Source organism: Schistocerca piceifrons, chromosome 10 (genome assembly GCF_021461385.2).
Source record: "Schistocerca piceifrons isolate TAMUIC-IGC-003096 chromosome 10, iqSchPice1.1, whole genome shotgun sequence".
NCBI classification, from domain to species: domain Eukaryota; kingdom Metazoa; phylum Arthropoda; class Insecta; order Orthoptera; family Acrididae; genus Schistocerca; species Schistocerca piceifrons.
This window is the reverse complement of record NC_060147.1, coordinates 46396558-46416305: the sequence shown is the minus strand read 5'-3', so window position 1 is coordinate 46416305 and position 19748 is coordinate 46396558. Positions and strand designations below refer to the sequence as shown.

General features: G+C 41.8%; 1 protein-coding gene across 2 annotated transcripts in view; it reads left to right on the top strand.

Moving 5' to 3' along the window:
- LOC124719124 (nascent polypeptide-associated complex subunit alpha, muscle-specific form-like) overlaps positions 1-19748 on the top strand; it is a 219435-nt gene that overhangs the window by 9264 nt on the left and 190423 nt on the right. For both annotated transcript variants that reach the window (XM_047244819.1, XM_047244820.1), the window contains exon 3: positions 677-720. In XM_047244819.1, coding sequence (XP_047100775.1) covers positions 677-720 — 44 coding nt within the window. The remainder of the gene's footprint in view (positions 1-676; positions 721-19748) is intronic.

Here is a 19748-nt window from a genome sequence, read left to right as displayed (position 1 = left end):
CTGTGGGGTCATTCCGGACGCATTCGCCTCAGTTGCAAGTGGCCAGCGAGAGGAGATCATTGTCCCTACCTCTGTTATTCCTCTGTGCTATTCACGTTTTTATCTTCCTATGCTGCGTATACATTTTTTCTTACTGTCTCCTACTTCTCGTTTTAATTTTTTATACCTTTGCTCTATTTTTGGTGTGCTACTTTACTATATCTCCTTATATTTGATTTATTCATTTATTTATTTTTGTTTTCAGCTCCTCCAAAAACCCTGTGTGTTGTGCCTGCAACCCTACACCTTCAGCGAACGCTTGACGTCCGAGGCGTAAACAAAGATTGCTATAGCATCCTCCGCCATTCGCTTCAAGCTCCTGCCACCACCGTTCTGCTCTCTCTCTGTGTTCCCCTCGTCCCGTTTCCGTTATTTTGTTGCGATCTTTTGTTTCTGACAGTGTCGCCACAAGCTTCAGCGTCCCTCCTGCGACGTCCACAGTAAGTCTGTACAAAATACTCCGTACGAAAGAGATTTGTTAAAGGTCATGAAAAGGCTTCTTGTACATGTGTAGACTACTCCATGTAAAACTGTAGTTAAGAAGATATTCGGAAATTTCACTTAAGCCGTAGATATGTGTCATTTTCCTCACGCCATTTCCCATACTAATCGGCAATTCTGCTTCCTTCTCTTCCAGAGGGTGATCATGACAGCGGCGTGGACGAGACCACACAGGGAACAGTAAGTACAGCTCACACACGTTTCTCTGACAGTCGAAGACATGTAGAGATTTTTAGTTGGCCAGAAATCACCAATGGCGTTCCATGTAGGGAGATTTTTAGTTGGGCAGAAATCACCAGTGGAGTTCCATGAGGTTCAGTACTGGGTCCACTACCATCAGTGGGTGCACAGCACTGAGTAAAATTGTAAATTACAGAAGCATGCATTTTTTAAAATTTTTGTCAGATGATTTCACAAAAATACGAGGGTGAGTCAAATGAAAACCTAAAAATTTTTTAAAGTATTATTTATTGTGCAGAAGTGGTACAAAACTGTATCACGTTTCAACATAATCTCCCCCGCGCTCAATGCAAGTTCTCCAGCGCTTACAAAGTGCATAAATTCCTTTAGAAAAAGCTATTTTGGTAGTCCGCGCAACCACTCATGCACCGCATGGCGTACCTCTTTATCAGAACGAAACGCCTTTCCTCCCATTGCGTCTTTGAGTGGTCCAAACATATGGAAATCACTTGGGGCAAAGTATGGTGGATGAGGCAGACATTCAAAATGCAGGTCTGTGATTGCTGCAACTGTTGTACGGGCTGTGTGGGGCCTTGCATTGTCATGTTGCAAAAGGACACCTGCTGACAGCAATCCACGTCGCTTTGATTTGATTGCAGGCCGCAGATGATTTTTTAGGAGATCTGTGTATGATGCACTGGTGACAGTGGTCCCTCTAGGCATGTAATGCTCTTCGTTTCCGGTTGGTGGAAGTGAACCCAGGTTTCGTCCCCAGTAACGATTCTTGCAGGGAAGCCATCACTTTCTCGTTGAAAGGGCCGAAGAAGTTCTTCACAAGCATCAACACGTCGTTCTCTCATTTCAGCTGCCGTGGCACCCATCTTGCAGACACTTTGTGAAACTGGAGCACATCGTGCACAATGTGGTGTGCTGAACCATGACTAAACATGCTGCAATGTCATTCAGTGGTTTTCCTTCACTATGGCTTCAACTGCTGCAATGTTCTGTGGAGTCACAACTCATTGTGCCTGACCTGGACGAGGAGCATCTTCCACTGAAGTCACACCATTTGCGAACTTCCTAATCCATTCGTAGACTTGCTGCTGTGGCAAACATGCATCACCGTACTGAACCTTCATTCGTCGATGAATTTCAATAGGATTCACACCTTCACTACGCAAAAACCGAATAACAGAACGCAGATCTTCCCTAGTGCAAGTCGCAAGTGGGGCGGCCATCTTTATACTGATACTGCGACGGTATTTGTGCATCTGCACTATGCTGCCACCTACAGGCCATTCTGCACTCTATTTTCAGCACGCTTGCCAACGTACAGGATAACGGCACGAAATTTCGATGTGTTATTGCAAATTCAAGGTTTTCATTTCACTCACCCTCGTTGATACTCCATCAGAGCTTAGAGTAGCATGTTATAATTTAATTTTCGAACTTTCTCTCTTTTTTTTAATTTGCTCCTAAGATCCTCATTCTTACTGTCCCTCTTCAACACCCAGTAGTTGTCGCCAGGTACTTTCATATATAGGGCGTTCCTGTAAGTGCGTGCAAAAATATGACGTAGAGGGTGCACCACTGAACAATTTGAGGTAGGGAAGCTGGGCTTAGAGAAGCCAGCTGAAGGAGATGTGGAAGTAAACTTGTCTACCAGCTTATTTGCAATTAACATGCGTACAAGTTCACATGTACTGTAATGGTTATTTACAGGGTGATCAAAAAGTCAGTATAGATTTGAAAACTGAATAAATCACGGAATAATGTAGATAGAGAGGTACAAATTGACACACATGCTTGGAATGACATGGGGTTTTATTAGAACAAAAAAAAAAAAAAAATACAAAAGTTCAAAAAATTTCCGACAGATGGCGCTTCATCTGATCAGAATAGCAATAATTAGCATAACAAAGTAAGACAAAGCTAATATGATGTTCTTTACAGGTAATGCTCAATATGTCCACCATCATTCCTCAACAATAGCTGTAGTCGAGGAATAATGTGAACAGCACTGTAAAGCATGTCCGGAGTTATGGTGAGGCAGTGGCGTCGGATGTTGTCTTTCAACATCCCTAGAGATGTCGGTCGATCACGATACACTTGCAACTACAGGTAATCCCAAAGCCAATAATCGCACGGACTGAGGTCTGGGGTCCCGGGAGGCCAAGCATGACGAAAGTGGCGGCTGAGCACACGATCATCACCAAACGACGCGCGCAAGAGATCTTTCACGCGTCTAGCAATATGGGGTGGAGCGCCATCCTGCATAAACATAGTCCGTTCCAGCAGGTCTTTATCAGCCAGGCTGAGGATGATGCGATTCTGTAACATATCGGCGTACCTCTCACTCGTCAAGGTAGCAGTTTCGCTGTCCAGCGCCCTCTGTCGGACATTTTGTGGACGTTGTTTTTTTTGTTCTAATAAAACCCCAGGTTTTTTGAAGAATGTATGTCAATCTTTACCTCTCTATCTACATTATTCAGTGTATTATTAAGTTTTCAAATTTATGCTGACTTTTTGATCACCCGGTATATGCACTACCTTATTTCCTGAGAGGAAGCAAGGAGGACCAGGCTGATTACTAGGAAGTTTACTGACGAGGCCTCATTTGATCATGATGGTATTGCGAACAGCAGGAATATCCATGTGTGGGACGAGTAAAACCCTCGCGCTGTAGCAGAGTCACACTATCAAGTACGTTTTGCTGTGAATATCTGGGCCTGCATTGTAGGCGCAATCTCATTGGACCATACTTCTACCTGGCCTGAATTACCACCTATACTTGAGGCTCGTGTAAGGATTTCTACCTGAGTTGTTGCAAACGTACCTTTGGCTGTTCGTAGGAGGATGTGGATACGACATTGCGGTGCACCGCATCGCTTCATTGTGGAAGTCTGCAACCAGCTCAATGCTGCATTTCCTGGTCGCTGGTTTGGAAGAGGAGGTCCTGTTTCCTGGCCGGCTGAGGTCACTCGATGTGAATCCCCTTGATTATTTCCTATGGGGATGTCTAAAGTGCCGGCCGCTGTGGCCGAGAGGTTCTAGCCGCTTCAGTCCGGAACCGCGCTGCTGCTACGGTCGCAGGTTCGAATCCTGCCTAGGGCATGGATGTGTGTAATGTCCTTAGGTTAGTTAGGTTTAAGTAGTTCTAAGTTCTAGGGCACTGATGACCTCAGATGTTAAGTCCCATAGTGCCCAGAGCCATTTGAACCTGTATCTAAAGTCACTTGTGTATGAGACCCCAGTGGATAGGGCGATGGAATTAGTTGCCAGAATTGTAGCTGCTTGTGATGTTATTCGAAACACCAAAATGGTTCAAATGGCTCTGAGCACTATGAGACTTAACTTCTGAGGTCATCAGTCCCCTAGAACTTAGAACTACTTAAACCTGACTAACCTAAGGACTTCACACACATCCATGCCCGAGGCAGGATTCGAACCTGCTACCGTAGCGGTCGCGCGGTTCCAGACTGTAGCGCCGGCTATTCGAAACACACCAGGGGTATTTGTCAGGGTGCGTCAGAATCTTCATCCTTGCATTGAGTTTGATGGCCGTCAGTTTCGGCACGTTTTGTAAGATACAGTAGAAATGGTACAATCATTGCGTCAATGACGGCATTGTAGTTAACTGTAGCTAATGTAAATAAAAAAAGTACACAGTAATGTGATTTTATTCCTATTCTCTCCTTAAGCTGGCTTCTCCGAACCCGGGTTCCCTACCTCAAATTGTTTAGTGGAGTATCCTCTATGCCCTGGTAAATTTTTGCACGCTTTTACGAAAACACCCTGCATTTTTATAATTATTGCTTTATTTTTAGGCATTGCTGAAACCGCTACAAGCAGTTCTCTTATCAACGTCATGAGGAAGATGTTATATTTAATTTTCAACCATTCTCTTTTTTGATTGCCTGTCAGAAACTTCAACTTTACTGCCCCTCATTAATGTCGAACAGTTTTATTACATTAATATCGTTTCATCTTCTCTGGTACCTTAACGCCCTAGTGGAAGCGTTCTCTCAGATTTTCGAGGAAGTAGTCAATAAGTGAGTGTAGGGGGTGCTACAACCCAGATTCATGAAATTTTCCAATGTACAATTGAAAGAAAAACAGCCCTCGGTCAATATTTTTAACAAATTAACCTGGTTTCAGTACTGCTAGGAGTGTCTTCCCCAGAATTTAAATCAAAGAATGGTCTATATTCTATAACATGGTCACAGAGATTTAAGATAAAGAGTCCGTTTTGCAACCTGCACCACGCAAGTAACGAGCAGCCCTTAGTGGTTCGCCATCCCAGTTTTCTTTATCTTAAATATCTTTGTGACTAATGCCCTTTTGCCATATTTATTATTTTATAAATGAGATATAAGTACTGCCATTCTTTTACGATGATTCCGTACTTGTATCCTATCATACGTTTTTAGTCATAATTCTGTGACCGTATTACAGAATATAGAGCTTTCTTTGATTTAAATTCTGAGGAAGACATTCCTAGCAGTGTTTAAACCAGATTAATTTGTTAAAAATAGTAACCGAGGGCTGTTTTTCTTTCAGTCGTAACTATTCACGGTCTCTAAACGTGCAGCCATGTACAAAATTTTCCAATGTAGTTTTTACAATGTTTTGTTATTTTAATGTTATTCCATAAAACGCTTTATGTTACGGATGTGAAGGTAATCCGTGCATCTTTTTCCCTAGCTACGATAATGAGGGAAGCTAAAGAAATAAATTAAAATTTGTGCCACAGCCAGGGCTTCGGTCCAGGTCTCCTTGCATACTGGGTAGAAATGCTAGCGATTACACCACCACAGCATAATGGGGAAATCCTATACGCCGCGCGAGGTAGCCGCGCGGTCTCAGGCGCCTTGCCACGGTTCGCGCGGCTCCCCCGTCGGAGGTTCGAGTCCTGCTTCGGACTTGGGTGTGTGTGTTGTGCTTAGCGTAAGTTAGTTTAAGATAGGGTAAGTTGTGTCTATGTCTAGGGATTGATGACCTCAGAAGTTTGGTCCCACAGGAACTTATCACCACCAAATCCAGTACCTCACGTGCAGGTGATCCATAGATCTTATAATTATTATGTCCAACATTGGGGTGCTATTCCAGTGCTGGAGAACCTCGGCAGTAGTGACGATCCAAGGAGGGGAAATAAGCTGCAGATGTGAGTTGAAGTTTCTGTTGAGGAGGGCATAGGACTTTGCTAGTCCGTGCAGCAAGGTGAACTATAGCGCTCTTGTGGTATAATGGCTAGCATTTCTGCCTGGTTAGTAAGAAGACCTTTGTTCAAGTCCCAGCTGTAGCACAAACTTTAATTCATTCCTTCAGCTTCCATCATTATCGTAGATAAAGATGAGACTCAAATGTCTCGAGGAAAATTTAATTATAAGATTTTCCCCTAACATTTATTCTATTCGCAAATTCGACACCCCTTGGATTGGATGCCCTCGGGCAGTAGATCAGTGGCGGAGCAGCACTCAGCTGAATGGTTGCCTAAATCTCTGTACAGATACGTTTTGAAAGTGCTCAACAGAGGTGGCAGTGAGGTTGTTGCCGAACTGGGAGGTCATTTTATTCAAACATGTCAATAGCGCACCCCCTCCCAATGCTCTCGATCACATCACAGAAGAGCGCGAAGCAGAATGGCTGAAATAGCATAAAGACCCTTTGCTGTTTCGGATCACGTTCAAATTTTGTCGAATGATTTTGACCGGTCCCTAGGGTTCCACCCTGTGTACCAGAGCAAAAATTGCGGTCGCACTGTACTCAAAAGGGGTCATATCACATTCAGTAGGGTTGCAGACCCGTGTTGTCTTTAGAGTAAGGTTGAATCTCCCAGGGGCTGTCTGCGGTGTAGAAAGTTGTCAAGAAGATCGTGCATTTGCTCATCACACTGCGAGCTGTCATTTTCGACCGCAAGACCACCGCCCCCAGGGGAGGGGCGGTTACACTGACGCCCTTTGTGCCACTCCCTATGGTCTTTTCGTGTCGATTCTGAGCGACGAAAGGCTTTCCTCGTCCATCAATAACAAAACGTATAACCCTACCAATGCTATTATAATTTTGTATGCCTTTACAACATAACAGAAACCCTGTTTCTATGTTGCCACGTATACCCCTCATACTAAAATTTAGTTTAGTTTTCAAATAAGGTAAACGATGGGAGGACAGTCTTGTTAATAGGAAAAGTTAATCAATAGAGTTACCCATTTTACTGTTTGAAGCTCCTCTTTTCGTTCTTCCGAATTTGCGATTTAAAAACTGGGTAGAACAGACAAATGATAAACAAACTGAGCAACAAAATTAAAAAACAAATTAAGAGAGAACAAACCATCTACAATCACCAACCACAACAGAGAACCAAGAACACAAGGTCTAGACACGGGATACCAGGAACACCCTACAAAGAGTACAGCATCGCACACACTAACATAAAGTAACAAAAACGTAGCCGGCCTTTGTGGCTGAGCGGTTCTAGGCACTTCAGTCTGGAACCGCGCGACTGCTACGGTCGCAGGTTCGAATCCTGTCTCAGGCATGGATGTGTGTGATGTCCTTAGGTTAGTTACGTTTAAGTAGTTCCAAGTTCTAGGGGACTGATGACCTCAGACGTTAAGTCCAATAGTGCTCAGAGCCATTTTGAACAAAAACGTACACAGGGTGGGAAACATACTGAAGAAACAAGGGCTACAAATATCATTCCGTACAAATAACAGAGTACAGAAGAATCTAAGTTCGAAGAACACCTCTGCAGACAAATTCTCCAAAGCTGGAATATATCAGCTAACCTGCAGTTCATGCCAAAATTTTTTTAGCTTCCTTGAAGTTATCTACTGGGTTTTTTTCTCCTTTAAAAACGTAATGTATAAGGGTGTAACACAACACACATAAATGTCATACTAATAAATGTAAATCCACCTGATGATAGAGGTTTAAACCTTTGAAACGCGTCGTGGTGATAAATAAACAGTGAGTGGTAACAGAAAACTTGGTGTTTCATTTAATGTCAATAACAGTTACGGTAAAGCCTAACCTAAAATGTTCGCATTTAAAATCCATACTTCTGCTTTTCAAGTACTTCACTGTTTCATTGCCTGGATAGGTTGGCGACCGTTAGTACGTGTTTTAAACCACTAAATGAACTTGGAACTGAGTTGTCCTAGCTCCAATATAATACATTCATACTTCGTCTCGTTCTAATCGCTGGGTAAGATCTTAGGAAAAAAATTGAATAGTCTGACTTACTTATCCATTAGACACAACACACGGTCAAATACCGCAAAAAGGGTAACTCTATTAAAAACTGTGTTGTTTTGGAAGTTAGCCTTACGCAAACACAATTAGTTTATTTTTATATTTCCCCAAACATGTTTCGACACCAATGTGTCATCTTCTGTGGGTTAAATTCTTTATTTCTGTAAAGACCTTTAGAAAAGCACATTCCATAACCGACCAACTTAAATACTCAAATACTTAGATACTAAAGCATACACTTTTTATAGTGAATATTTCACTTCAAGAAAACCTCTGTCTTACTGAAATTTACTTTCAAAAGCTATTATTATTTGAACTATGTATAGTCGTTTAACAGACTCTAATAACTTGGTTTCACACTGATTGACTTTTATGTAAGCAAACTTTTGCTCTAACAATTTGCAATAGTTGAGAAAACTTATAAAACAAGAATACTTTCACTCTATTTCTCTGTAATTTACTGAATCATGGACGTGTTATTACTCTAACTAAAATTCTCATTACGCCTTTCAGTGAAACAACTAAGACAACTTTTTACACAAAAACTATTTAAATGGTGCGTCTTTATATTAACTTGGCATTTCATAACTATATATAAAGCAGAATATTTGGATTCATCAAACACCAGAAAGGAACCCTATATATGTGTATGATTAGAATGAATCAACAGGGCGAGCCAGTTTCTTTAAAGTTAAAGAATGGTTATTTACTAATGAAACCCAGTTTAAATTAATGGTTCACGCTGTACAAAATACCTAAAAAGAATCTTATTTGGTGGCTGTAGGCTTGGGGGTGGCGAACAATTACGACGGCTACACAAACCACAGTACGACCTGCAAGTATCAATTTCTCATCTTAGCGTCGTTCAGTTTTACGTACAGTAGCCCAACAACTCGCACCTATGCTGTAAGCCGTTTGCATCTTCATCCGAGGCATTTTTGTGCAAATTTGCAGGCAACTGCTGCGCAAAGGTGTTGCCTCAGTCACTGCTGCCTACAGACTGTGTGACTCACTTCCCGTGCTCGCTATAGATAGCGCGCCAGTTCACCCTTGCCACCTTTTCCACTCCCCAGAGCCACTTTCGTTCCAAACGAAAGCACACTGGTCTTTATGTAATACTTACTTCTTACATTGTTCCTAAGCGCGACCATGTCTTACAATTGTCAAATTTACATCAACATGAACAGTTAGTACACACAAATATTTTTAAATACAAAAGTCATCAGAAAATTATTTAACGTAATGAATAATTTACATAGTATTTTACATACATCACTCACATACAATTCAAAAACTTCAGCACCCAATATAGCACACTTTCTATGTACAGAAAATATACCACCAATATGCGAAAATTTTAAAGCAAAAACATTACACTACTGGCCATCAAAATTGCTTCACCACGAAGATGACTTGCTACAGACGCGAAATTTAACCGACAGGAAGAAGATGCTGTGATATGCAAATGATTAGCTTTCCAGAGCATTCACACAAGGTTGGCGCCGGTGGCGACACCTGCAACGTGCTGACATGAGGAAAAATTCCAACCGATTTCTCATAAACAAACAGCAGTTGACCGGCGTTGCCTGGTGGAACATTGTTGTGATGCCTCGTGTAAGGAGGAGAAATGCGTACCATCACGTTTCCGACTTTGATAAAGGTCGGATTGTAGCCTATCACGATTGCGGTTTATCGTATCGCGACATTGCTGCTCGCGTTGGTCGCGATCCAATTACTGTTAGCAGAATATGGAATCGGTGGGTTCAGAAGGTAATACGGAACGCCGTGCTGGATCCCAACGGCCTCGTATCACTAACAGTCGAGATGACAGGCATCTTATTCGGACGTCTGTAACTGATCGTGCAGCCACGTCTCGATCCCTGAGTTAACAGATGGGGACGTTTGCAAGACAACAACCATCTGCACGAACAGTTCGACGACGTTTGCAGCAGCATGGACTATCAGCTCGGAGACCATGGCTGCGGTTACCCTTGACGCTGCATCACAGGCAGGAGTGCCTGCGATGGTGTACTCAACGACGAACCTGGGTGTACGAATGGCAAAACGTCATTTTTTCGGATGAATCCAGGTTCTGTTTACAGCATCATGATGGTCGCATCCGTGTTGTCTGGATCACCTCTTGTTCCCATTGACAGCACTTTGAACAATGGACGTAACATTTCAGATGTGTTACGACCCGTGGCTCTACCGTTCATTCGATCGCTGCGAAACCCAACATTTCATCAGGATAATGCACGACCGCAAGTTGCAGGTCCTGTACGGGCCTTTCTGGATACAGAAAATGTTCAACTGCTGCCCTGGCCAGCACATTCTCCAGATCTCTCACCAATTGAAAACGTCTGGTCAATGGTGGCCGAGCAACTGGCTCGTCACAATACGCCAGTCACTACTCTTGATTAACTGTGGTATCGTGTTGAAGCTGCATGGGCAACTGTACCTGTACACGCCATCCAAGCTCTGTTTGACTCAATGCCCAGGCGTATCGAGGCCGTTATTACTTCCAGAGGTGGTTGTTTTGAGTACTGATTCTCAGGATCTATGCACCCAAATTGCGTGCAAACGTAATCACATGTCAGTTCTAGTATAATATATTTGTCCAATGAACACCTGTTTATCATCTGTATTTCTTCTTGGTGTAGGAATTTTAATGGCCAGTAGTGTATAAAAAATTTAGATGAACCATAAACAAATAGTGTTATAAACCGCGTGATTTCAACGCTATGTGTCACTGTTCTGTACTTCATAGCAGGGGCGTGAAAAGAAGGGGTAAAATGTGAATAAGAGCGTGTATGGCGTTGGGCAGAATTTTAGTGATAACTGGTACCAATGTGACCTCATTAACGCATCTTACAGGTCACATGAATTTCGGAGCTGTGTCACGTTTTTCGCACGTTTTATACCTTCCTGTTTGAAGAGCCCAAGGATGACGTCACAGGACCCCACGCTTTTGCACCGCTGCAGAGGAAAGTTCTAAACGCCTTTGAGCCAGATTTCAAAGTTATGCGTCGCAACTGGAGACGGTTAAGTTTATTTTAAAAAATGACCTTTTAATGTTATTGCGCATTTGTTTTGGGCAGTCTAGGCAACCTTTCGTTATCCAGAAGCAATGTACAAAACGCTGGTTTACCTACCAGGAGGACAGTAACCTGCAGGATTGCCTTTCATGCAATGTTGCTCTTAATGACAGCAATATGTCTTTTTTCGAATAGCGCCCTATATTTTTAAGTCAGTAATCCACATCGTCTCCCCAACACATGTTCACCACTCAGGTAAACATGATGTTGTTGAAAATGTAACACCAACCTGACTCTGAATGTCTTCCGTCAGGAGACAGTGCAGGGTCCTGGAGTAACGTAATCGGTCCACTTGCCGGACTATAGTGTTCAATAAAAAAACGCGGTTGCTTTCAAATCTGTGTTGGTACAAAAGTTAAAAGCACTCGCTGTGAAACAAAATTACGTGACCTCTGCTTATTATCAGTGGCCGGAACGAGTTTTTTTTTAAAAAAAAAAAAAAAGCAAGGGCGGTTCACGAAATAATTACGGTGGAAGTTTGAGATGTTCACCCTGGGAATAGGATTAGTGCCACAGCTGATCCCTGATGGACTAACTTCGTGATTTCTCTCCACTCGCTAATGTTACCTCTGGTAACAGCAATGTTTGACTTACTTTCGAGAAAATACTGAGACAGACATGTCGCAAGGGCTCAGAATATGACTCAAACTGTACTGAGAATCTTACATGACTGACAGTTTTGGTGATAGCATATTAGAGGCCTTTTCGCTGCTATTAAGGAATTTTCACACAGAGTAGGAAAATCGGGGTAACAAACAGAGAAATCGTAAGTACATTACTCTGGGCAAGCAGTAGTGGAACAGACTGTGCTTCAGATCAATGAGCCCATTGGTGTTATACAAACAATGGTGTCACTTGGCTTTGGTCCTTATGTACACAAATCATACACATGTGCTCTTAAATTTATGCAAGTGTAATTCGTGACCCTAGTGTAAACTGCTGACTCCCTTATTCAAACTAAATCACTGTTTGATCCTTTGATCTTTATATGGGTGTAACTAAATTCCCATTGCACATGTTGAGGTCTTTTAGTGGAAACCAAGGCGGTTAAGTTTAATGTAGGATCATGTCTGAAACATACCGTCTTCATGCTATATACAGAATACCAAAACAAACTTTCAAATTTGCTACATTTTTTGGTTCCACAGGGTAGGGTATTAAGTAAGCCAATCACCAATTACCTTGTGTCACATCTTGTAATCTTACATTCCCACACATCACCATTAAAGTTCTCATTCTATGCACAGATTTTGAAGACTTCGAGAGGAGTAAGATTACAAAAGAAGAACTTATTTACTTACCTTGATTATCTCCCTGTTGCTGTTGTTGTTGCTGGCTCAAAATTTTATTGTGTCTAGGAGTACATTCTTGGTGCTGAAAATTTTGATTTCACGTTGTAGGTTCTTGTTGAACTAAATAACTGATAAAGATTTGCCTGTTGGTATAAATATCTTTCATTTCTAACCCGTTCTTCTATACCACACAGACTTGAAAATCTCCATTTTGGTCACACTAGCTATTACACTATTAGAGAGAAGTGTAGCAAAATACGTGCCTTTGTATCTGAGGCATGCCCACTACTACTTACATTCTGCCGTACTTCAACAGTTCCCAAAGAGTATACAAAGCAAAAGAGTTCAAAAACTTTCTCGAAAAGAGAATAATCTTTACCAAATTATATCATTATTTCATAAATAAATCCAGAAACAAATTTAATAATACGAATTTTACGTATGCCAGAAATTTTGTAATTTCAATTATTCTTAAAAGAAGAAGAATTTTAACTGTTAATACATATCGATTGTAACACATTAATTTCTTTTTTATGCATTTTAGCCTAAAATATAATACATCGTACACAAAATCATATGAATTCTTTTAACGAAACAGCTGAGATAATTTTAACCTACGCAAGAATCTATAGTATACATGGTATTGGTTATCTCCATAAAAAACGTAATGTTGGAGGAGGATGATTCTTTACAATCTCCAATATAGATTTCTTGACATGGTATTCAGCTGAGTTTGTGATCTACCCATTGAGATTTGTACCTGCTGTTGCGTTTCTGGCCTTCCTTCATACTGATCTGCTGTACAGTAGTAAGCATTGACTACAGCACAGAACACAAGCTGTACATCATTTTCATTGCTTGGCCGCTGACCGTAATGAACTGCACATTTTCTGAATACACTGACAGAATGTTGTTGTATGGCAAACCTCAGTGCAATGGGCAAGTTGCTCTCGTCAACTGCCAGACATCTTCACCTCCCTCTTTGATATGTTGTGCCAGCAGACCTTGGAGACCACCAGCTAGACCAGTTGTGATGCTCCACAGCAGTGCTGAACTCCCGAGTATGAAGAGGCTGAACTGGACGCAGGTGAAGAGGATACACTGACGAATATCACAAACGGAGCAGGCAGACTGAATGTGGATCACCAGACTGTTTGTCTACAGAAACAGCAGCTACATCCATATCAACCCCAGGAGGTAGAAGCAATGCAGCCACAGGATTCTGCGTTATGAGCCCACATCTGCAAGTGTTTCTTGCACTGTTAAGTGGACGAGCCTGACTTTCCATGGAGGATCCTTTCTACAGGTGAAGCCGTTCATCAGGCAAGGTGTTCTCAATTCCCCCAGTGTGGTCATGTAGAGACTGATGAAAACCCGCTTCCTGCCTGCTCCCGTGGGTTTCAGAAATGCATGGGCTGTATACATTTGGGCTGCGTTCCTGGATGGATGTGCAACTGGACTGTACCTTCTTCCACCACATCTCTTGAGTGCCACATACTTGCAGTTTATCGACTACCACACGGCTCTCGGAAGATGTACCACTGCATCTGCATCAAGACGTATGGCTCCAGCATAATGACATACTATCTCATTTTTCATGTGCAGTCTGAGATCATATGGACCAATGAACTGGAGAACAGTGGATAGGTTGTGGTGGCTCAGTTGCTTGGCTTGTATGTTCTGACTTGAACGTGCTAGACTATTACCTGTGGGGTGACTTGAAATTCTTGATTTATAACACACCTGTGGCATCTGAGGAACTCCTGTTGGCACAAATGCAGCTGCAGCAGGTACTGGAGGAACATAGATTGGCGATCGTGTGGATTGAAACATGCTACGAAGGTACTGTACCTGTGTTGATGTCGGTGGTTATCACATCAAGCCGTACTTAGAAGTGGACCCAGACAATAAGCAGCAACAGCCAGGAAGGAAAGTGTGTTGTGATATTTTTCATGCACTCAGAAAATGATACCTTTCTGGACATGAGTTCCTATGCCAAATTTAGCTGTCTTGGTCCCACCCACAAGTCCACAAGACTGTGTAAGGGAATTTGGTTACACACTATATAAACAAACTGGTCACTTGTCTGATCCCATCATATAAACAAGGTGGCCAACAGATGCCGTTATCACTTATTGATTTAAGTCCTGGATATTTATTCGCCTGGCACCTTTCAAGTTCCTGCCTCCCACTTTCTTCCCCACTCTCCCCATCCCCATTTTTCTGTCCCAGTTCAGTGATGCATAAATGGCAAGACAGGCTGAATTTCTACGATTTACGATACAAAAAATTGACATCACCGTGAAATCCAAATGTGCCTTATATTTTTGGTTGAAATAGTATAATTTAATGACATCATGACCGCCATATGATATTTTTTGTAATTGCACCAACATGCGACCACCTTAAATTCCTATTTATAGTTTTGGGGCAATTTGTTATAATTTTTGGGTTATTTACTACAATTTTGCCAATTTTCTCCCTGTATTGCAGATATCCACTTTTCAAGATCGCCATAAAAAGACACATGTAAACATGAGACTTTAAATATCTTAAAAAAAGAAGAAATATACCTGAATTTAGAGTGTACCTCATTGCGGATGCATATCTATACTTTAGCAAATGTACAACACTAAAAAGCTCTCCCCACACTTTGCATCAAAATCAGTGTGTGTAATAGTTCTTTTAGGATTTCCAATAGTATTCTCATTTACAGGTAAGCAAACAGAATTGCGACAATTTTTTTCTCATATCCCCACATTACAGCAAAATTGTGGAAAGCTGTTTTGCTGGCACTAAAACCTTGGTTCAGAAACCTAAGGGAATGTAGTAGAAGAGTGTCTCCCAACATTTATGAGGTTATTACCTGTGAGTGCAGTCAGATATTACCTAGTACCCCTACCAAATGTCATCACCATTAGTGCTTAACTAAATTTTAGAATGAAAAAAAAATCTGTTTGGACACTTTTATTCTTAGAATGGTGGAAGATAGTTTCTGTAGGTGTTGATTATATAATGAACTGATAATTTTACTTATTTCTAACACTCTTGTTTATAGAATGATGAAACACTTAGCAGGTCACTGTGAGTGCTACCTGTAACTCCCCTTCAGAAAAGAAAGCTAACTATCCACATTTAGGATAGTCACTTGTCACAAAATGTGCTTCCTCTGCACAACTCCTCTCCCTAGTGGCTCTTGCTTCATCCACACTATACACCCCCCATTTAAAAGTAAATTATTTCATTGTCAGCTTTCTTACTTCTGAACTGGTATAAATTGGAAGATCTTGAATTACCAAAGCTTTATGTCTGACAACTTCTGTTACTAATAATAATAACTCTGCAAAGGCCCTGCAGCAATTTAGTAACCATTATGTACAGGGTTATTACAAATGATTGAAGCGATTTCACAGCTCTACTATAACTTTATTATTTGAGATATTTTCACAATGCTTTGCACACACATACAAAAACTCAAAAAGTTTTTTTAGGCATTCACAAATGTTCGATATGTGCCCTTATAGTGATTCGGCAGACATCAAGCCGATAATCAAGTTCCTCCCACACTCGGCGCAGCATGTCCCCATCAATGAGTTCGAAAGCATCGTTGATGCGAGCTCGCAGTTCTGGTACGTTTCTTGGTAGAGGAGGTTTAAACACTGAATCTTTCACATAACCCCACAGAAAGAAATCGCATGGGGTTAAGTCGGCAGAGCGTGGTGGCCATGACATGAATTGCTGATCATGATCTCCACCACGACCGATCCATCGGTTTTCCAATCTCCTGTTTAAGAAATGCCGAACATCATGATGGAAGTGCGGCGGAGCACCATACTGTTGAAAAATGAAGTCGGCGCTGTCGGTCTCCAGTTGTGGCATGAGCCAATTTTCCAGCATGTCCAGATACACGTGTCCTGTAACGTTTTTTTCGCAGAAGAAAAAGGGGCCGTAAACTTTAAACCGTGAGATTGCACAAAACACGTTCACTTTTGGTGAACTGCGAATTTGCTGCACGAATGCGTGAGGATTCTCTACCGCCCAGATTCGCACATTGTGTCTGTTCACTTCACCATTAAGAAAAAATGTTGCTTCATCACTGAAAACAAGTTTCGCACTGAACGCATCCTCTTCCATGAGCTGTTGCAACCGCACCGAAATTTCAAAGTGTTTGACTTTGTCATCGGGTGTCAGGGCTTGTAGCAATTGTAAACGGTAAGGCTTCTGCCTTAGCCTTTTCCATAAGATTTTCCAAACTGTTGGCTGTGGTACGTTTAGCTCCCTGCTTGCTTTATTCGTCGACTTCCTCGGGCTACGCTTGAAACTTGCCCGCACGTGTTCAACCGTTTCTTCGCTCACTGCAGGCCGACCCGTTGATTTCCCCTTACAGAGGCATCCAGAAGCTTTAAACTGCGCATACCATCGCCGAATGGAATTAGCAGTGGGTGGATCTTTGTTGAACTTCGTCCTGAAGCGTCGTTGCACTGTTATGACTGACTGATGTGAGTGCATTTCAAGCACGACATACGCTTTCTCGGCTCCTGTAGCCATTTTGTCTCACTGCGCTCTCGAGCGCTCTGGCGGCAGAAACCTGAAGTGCGGCTTCAGCCGAACAAAACTTTATGAGTTTTTCTACGTATCTGTAGTGTGTCGTGACCATATTTCAATGAATGGAGCTACAGTGAATTTATGAAATCGCTTCAATCATTTGTAATAGCCCTGTAGTTAGTGTTGTGTTGCGCCATCAATTAGATGGATTATCTGTTGCCAAATGAATAATGAATCAATTTGTGATCCACTGCAGGAACTACCTACAACTCAAATAAGGCATTTTGATGAGATATTAAAGCACATGTGATGTGTATGTCTCAGTTTTACTGTCATAGTTACATGGCACAAAGTAAAAAGTTTATGTGTAAAAAGTGGACCATGTGGGTAGCAGTTGTATATTCATTCATTTCATAAGCGTTAACCTCAACCCAATTGTGTCACGGGTTAATGCTTATGTTTGAAAAAAAAGCTGAGGACTGGTAAATTAGTAATCAGTATTACAGTCTTACAAATTGTTAATAATATTAATTATCTTTAAAAATAATTTAGTTTTGTAACGGTAACACAATCGAGCGCTTTTGTTTTTGCCCCTTAGAACATTTCATTTTACCTCCAGGTTGAGAACCGCTGTAGTAGAATGATATACACATTGCAAATTACAATTGCATCACTGGATGTTATTCAGAGAGCACATTGCAGAGTTAGAGGCCTGAGTTTTGTAAAAATACGTTAGTATCACCCTCTTTCTTAAAAAAAAATAGAGTAATTAGTGCTTTTATAAGCAATGGAATGGTTGTTTGGATGGCAATGCTCTGTAATTAATAAATCAGAGAATATATTACTTTGCTTCTTGTAGAAGACATTCTACAGCACATATTTTAAATGTGTGCTACATAGTCCAGAACATGAATCTGTGACCCCCAAAACCAACACAGCACGCCTGCACACATAAAATCCGAGTAAGTGCATCACCAAGCACACTTGAGAATTGTAGGGGGACTCTGTACAAGGTAGGAAAGCTGGAACAGGCAACTGACGAATCACTTAAGTGCAGAGGACGAAAAAGTTTTGATAGAACCACCTACGCGTTTATCCTCAAGCGTGTTGTACCCCATTCATGTTCCCAACACGACTTATTAACCAGGGTATGGTGATTGTAGTGTTGACAGCTGCCTGGGTGAGATGTTATGTTCGCTTGTGAGTGATATGTCACACTAAGTAGTCACTGAAGCTGATAATTTAATAAATACGAGGTGTGGCTAGAAAAAAACCGGACTAGTACTGGTGAAACAATAAAACGAATGCAATAAGGCTGAAAGTCGCGTGGCCTGTCACGTGACTCTCGCTCCGCCTACTGCTCGAGTTTCATCTGCCTCCTGCACTCAGTCTGCCCGTGGCGTCTGTTTTAAGTAGTTGACGTTTTGTCTGTGCGTCGGAAAATGTTGAGTGTACAGAAAGAACAGCGAGTTAACATCAAATTTTGTTTCAAACTAGGAAAATGTGCAAGTGAAACGTTTGTAATGTTACAACAAGTGTACGGCGATGATTGTTTATCGCGAACACAAGTGTTTGAGTGGTTTAAACGATTTAAAGATGGCCGCGAAGACACCAGTGATGACACTCGCACTGGCAGACCATTGTCAGCAAAAACTGATGCAAACATTGAAAAAATCGGTAAACTTGTTCGACAAGATCGCCGTTTAACAATCAGAGCAGTGTCTGAGTTAACAGGAGTTGACAAGGAAAGTGTTAGGCAGATTCTTCACGTAAGTTTCAACATGAACAAAGTGTGTTCAAAAATGGTTCCAAAGTGTCTCACAATTGAACAGAAGGAACGCCGAAGAATGATTTGTTCTGACATCCTGGAAAACATTGAAAGTGATCCCACCTTCTTACAAAATGTTATTACTTGCGATGAATCGCGGTTTTTTACTTACGATCCCGAAACTAAACGCCAATCGATGCATTGGAAAACTCCTGGTTCTCCACGACAAAAAAAAGCACGAATGTCAAAATCGGAATTCAAGGCAATGATGATTGTTTTTTTTTTTGACATCAAAGGGATTGTGCACATTGATTGGGTACCAGAGGGACAAACAGTGAATCAGCATTACTACATTAGCGTCCTGGCTACCCTACGTGAGCGAGTACGGAGAAAACGGAACGATTTGTGGAGAAAAAAGTCACGGATCCTTCACCAAGACAATGCCCCAGCTCACAGTGCGTTGTCAGTGAAGACGTTTTTGGCAAAACACAACATTCCCATCTTAGACCATCCACCCTACTCACCTGATTTGGCCCCCTGACTTTTTTCTTTTCCCTAAAGTCAAGTCAGCTTTGAAAGGAACTAGATTTGAGACTGTTGAGGCAGTAAAAGAAAAAGCGACGGAAGTAATGTATGGACTTACCGAAAATGATCTGCAGCATTGCTATGAACAGTGGAAAATTCGTATGGAGCGGTGTAGAGACCGAGGAGGAGAGTACATTGAAGGAGATAACATGAAATTGTAAATAATTGTAAATAAATGTTTTTTCCAGCATCAGTCCGGTTTTTTTCTAGCCGCACCTCGTACACGCCACTATATTTCATTTCTAAGCCAGGTCCGCAGCTTTTGGTCTAGTGCGTAGCGTTGCTGCTTCGGTTCCCGGCCAGTTTCGGGATTTTCTCTGCCCAGGGACTCGGGTGTTTGTGTTGCCCTCATCATTTCATCATCATCATTCGTGATAGTGACTCGATCTGACTGTGTAAAACTTGGACTGTGTAAAAATTGGGACTTCGTACGGACGCTGATGGCGGCGCAGTTGAACGCCCCACAAACCAAAGACAATCATCCCTAAG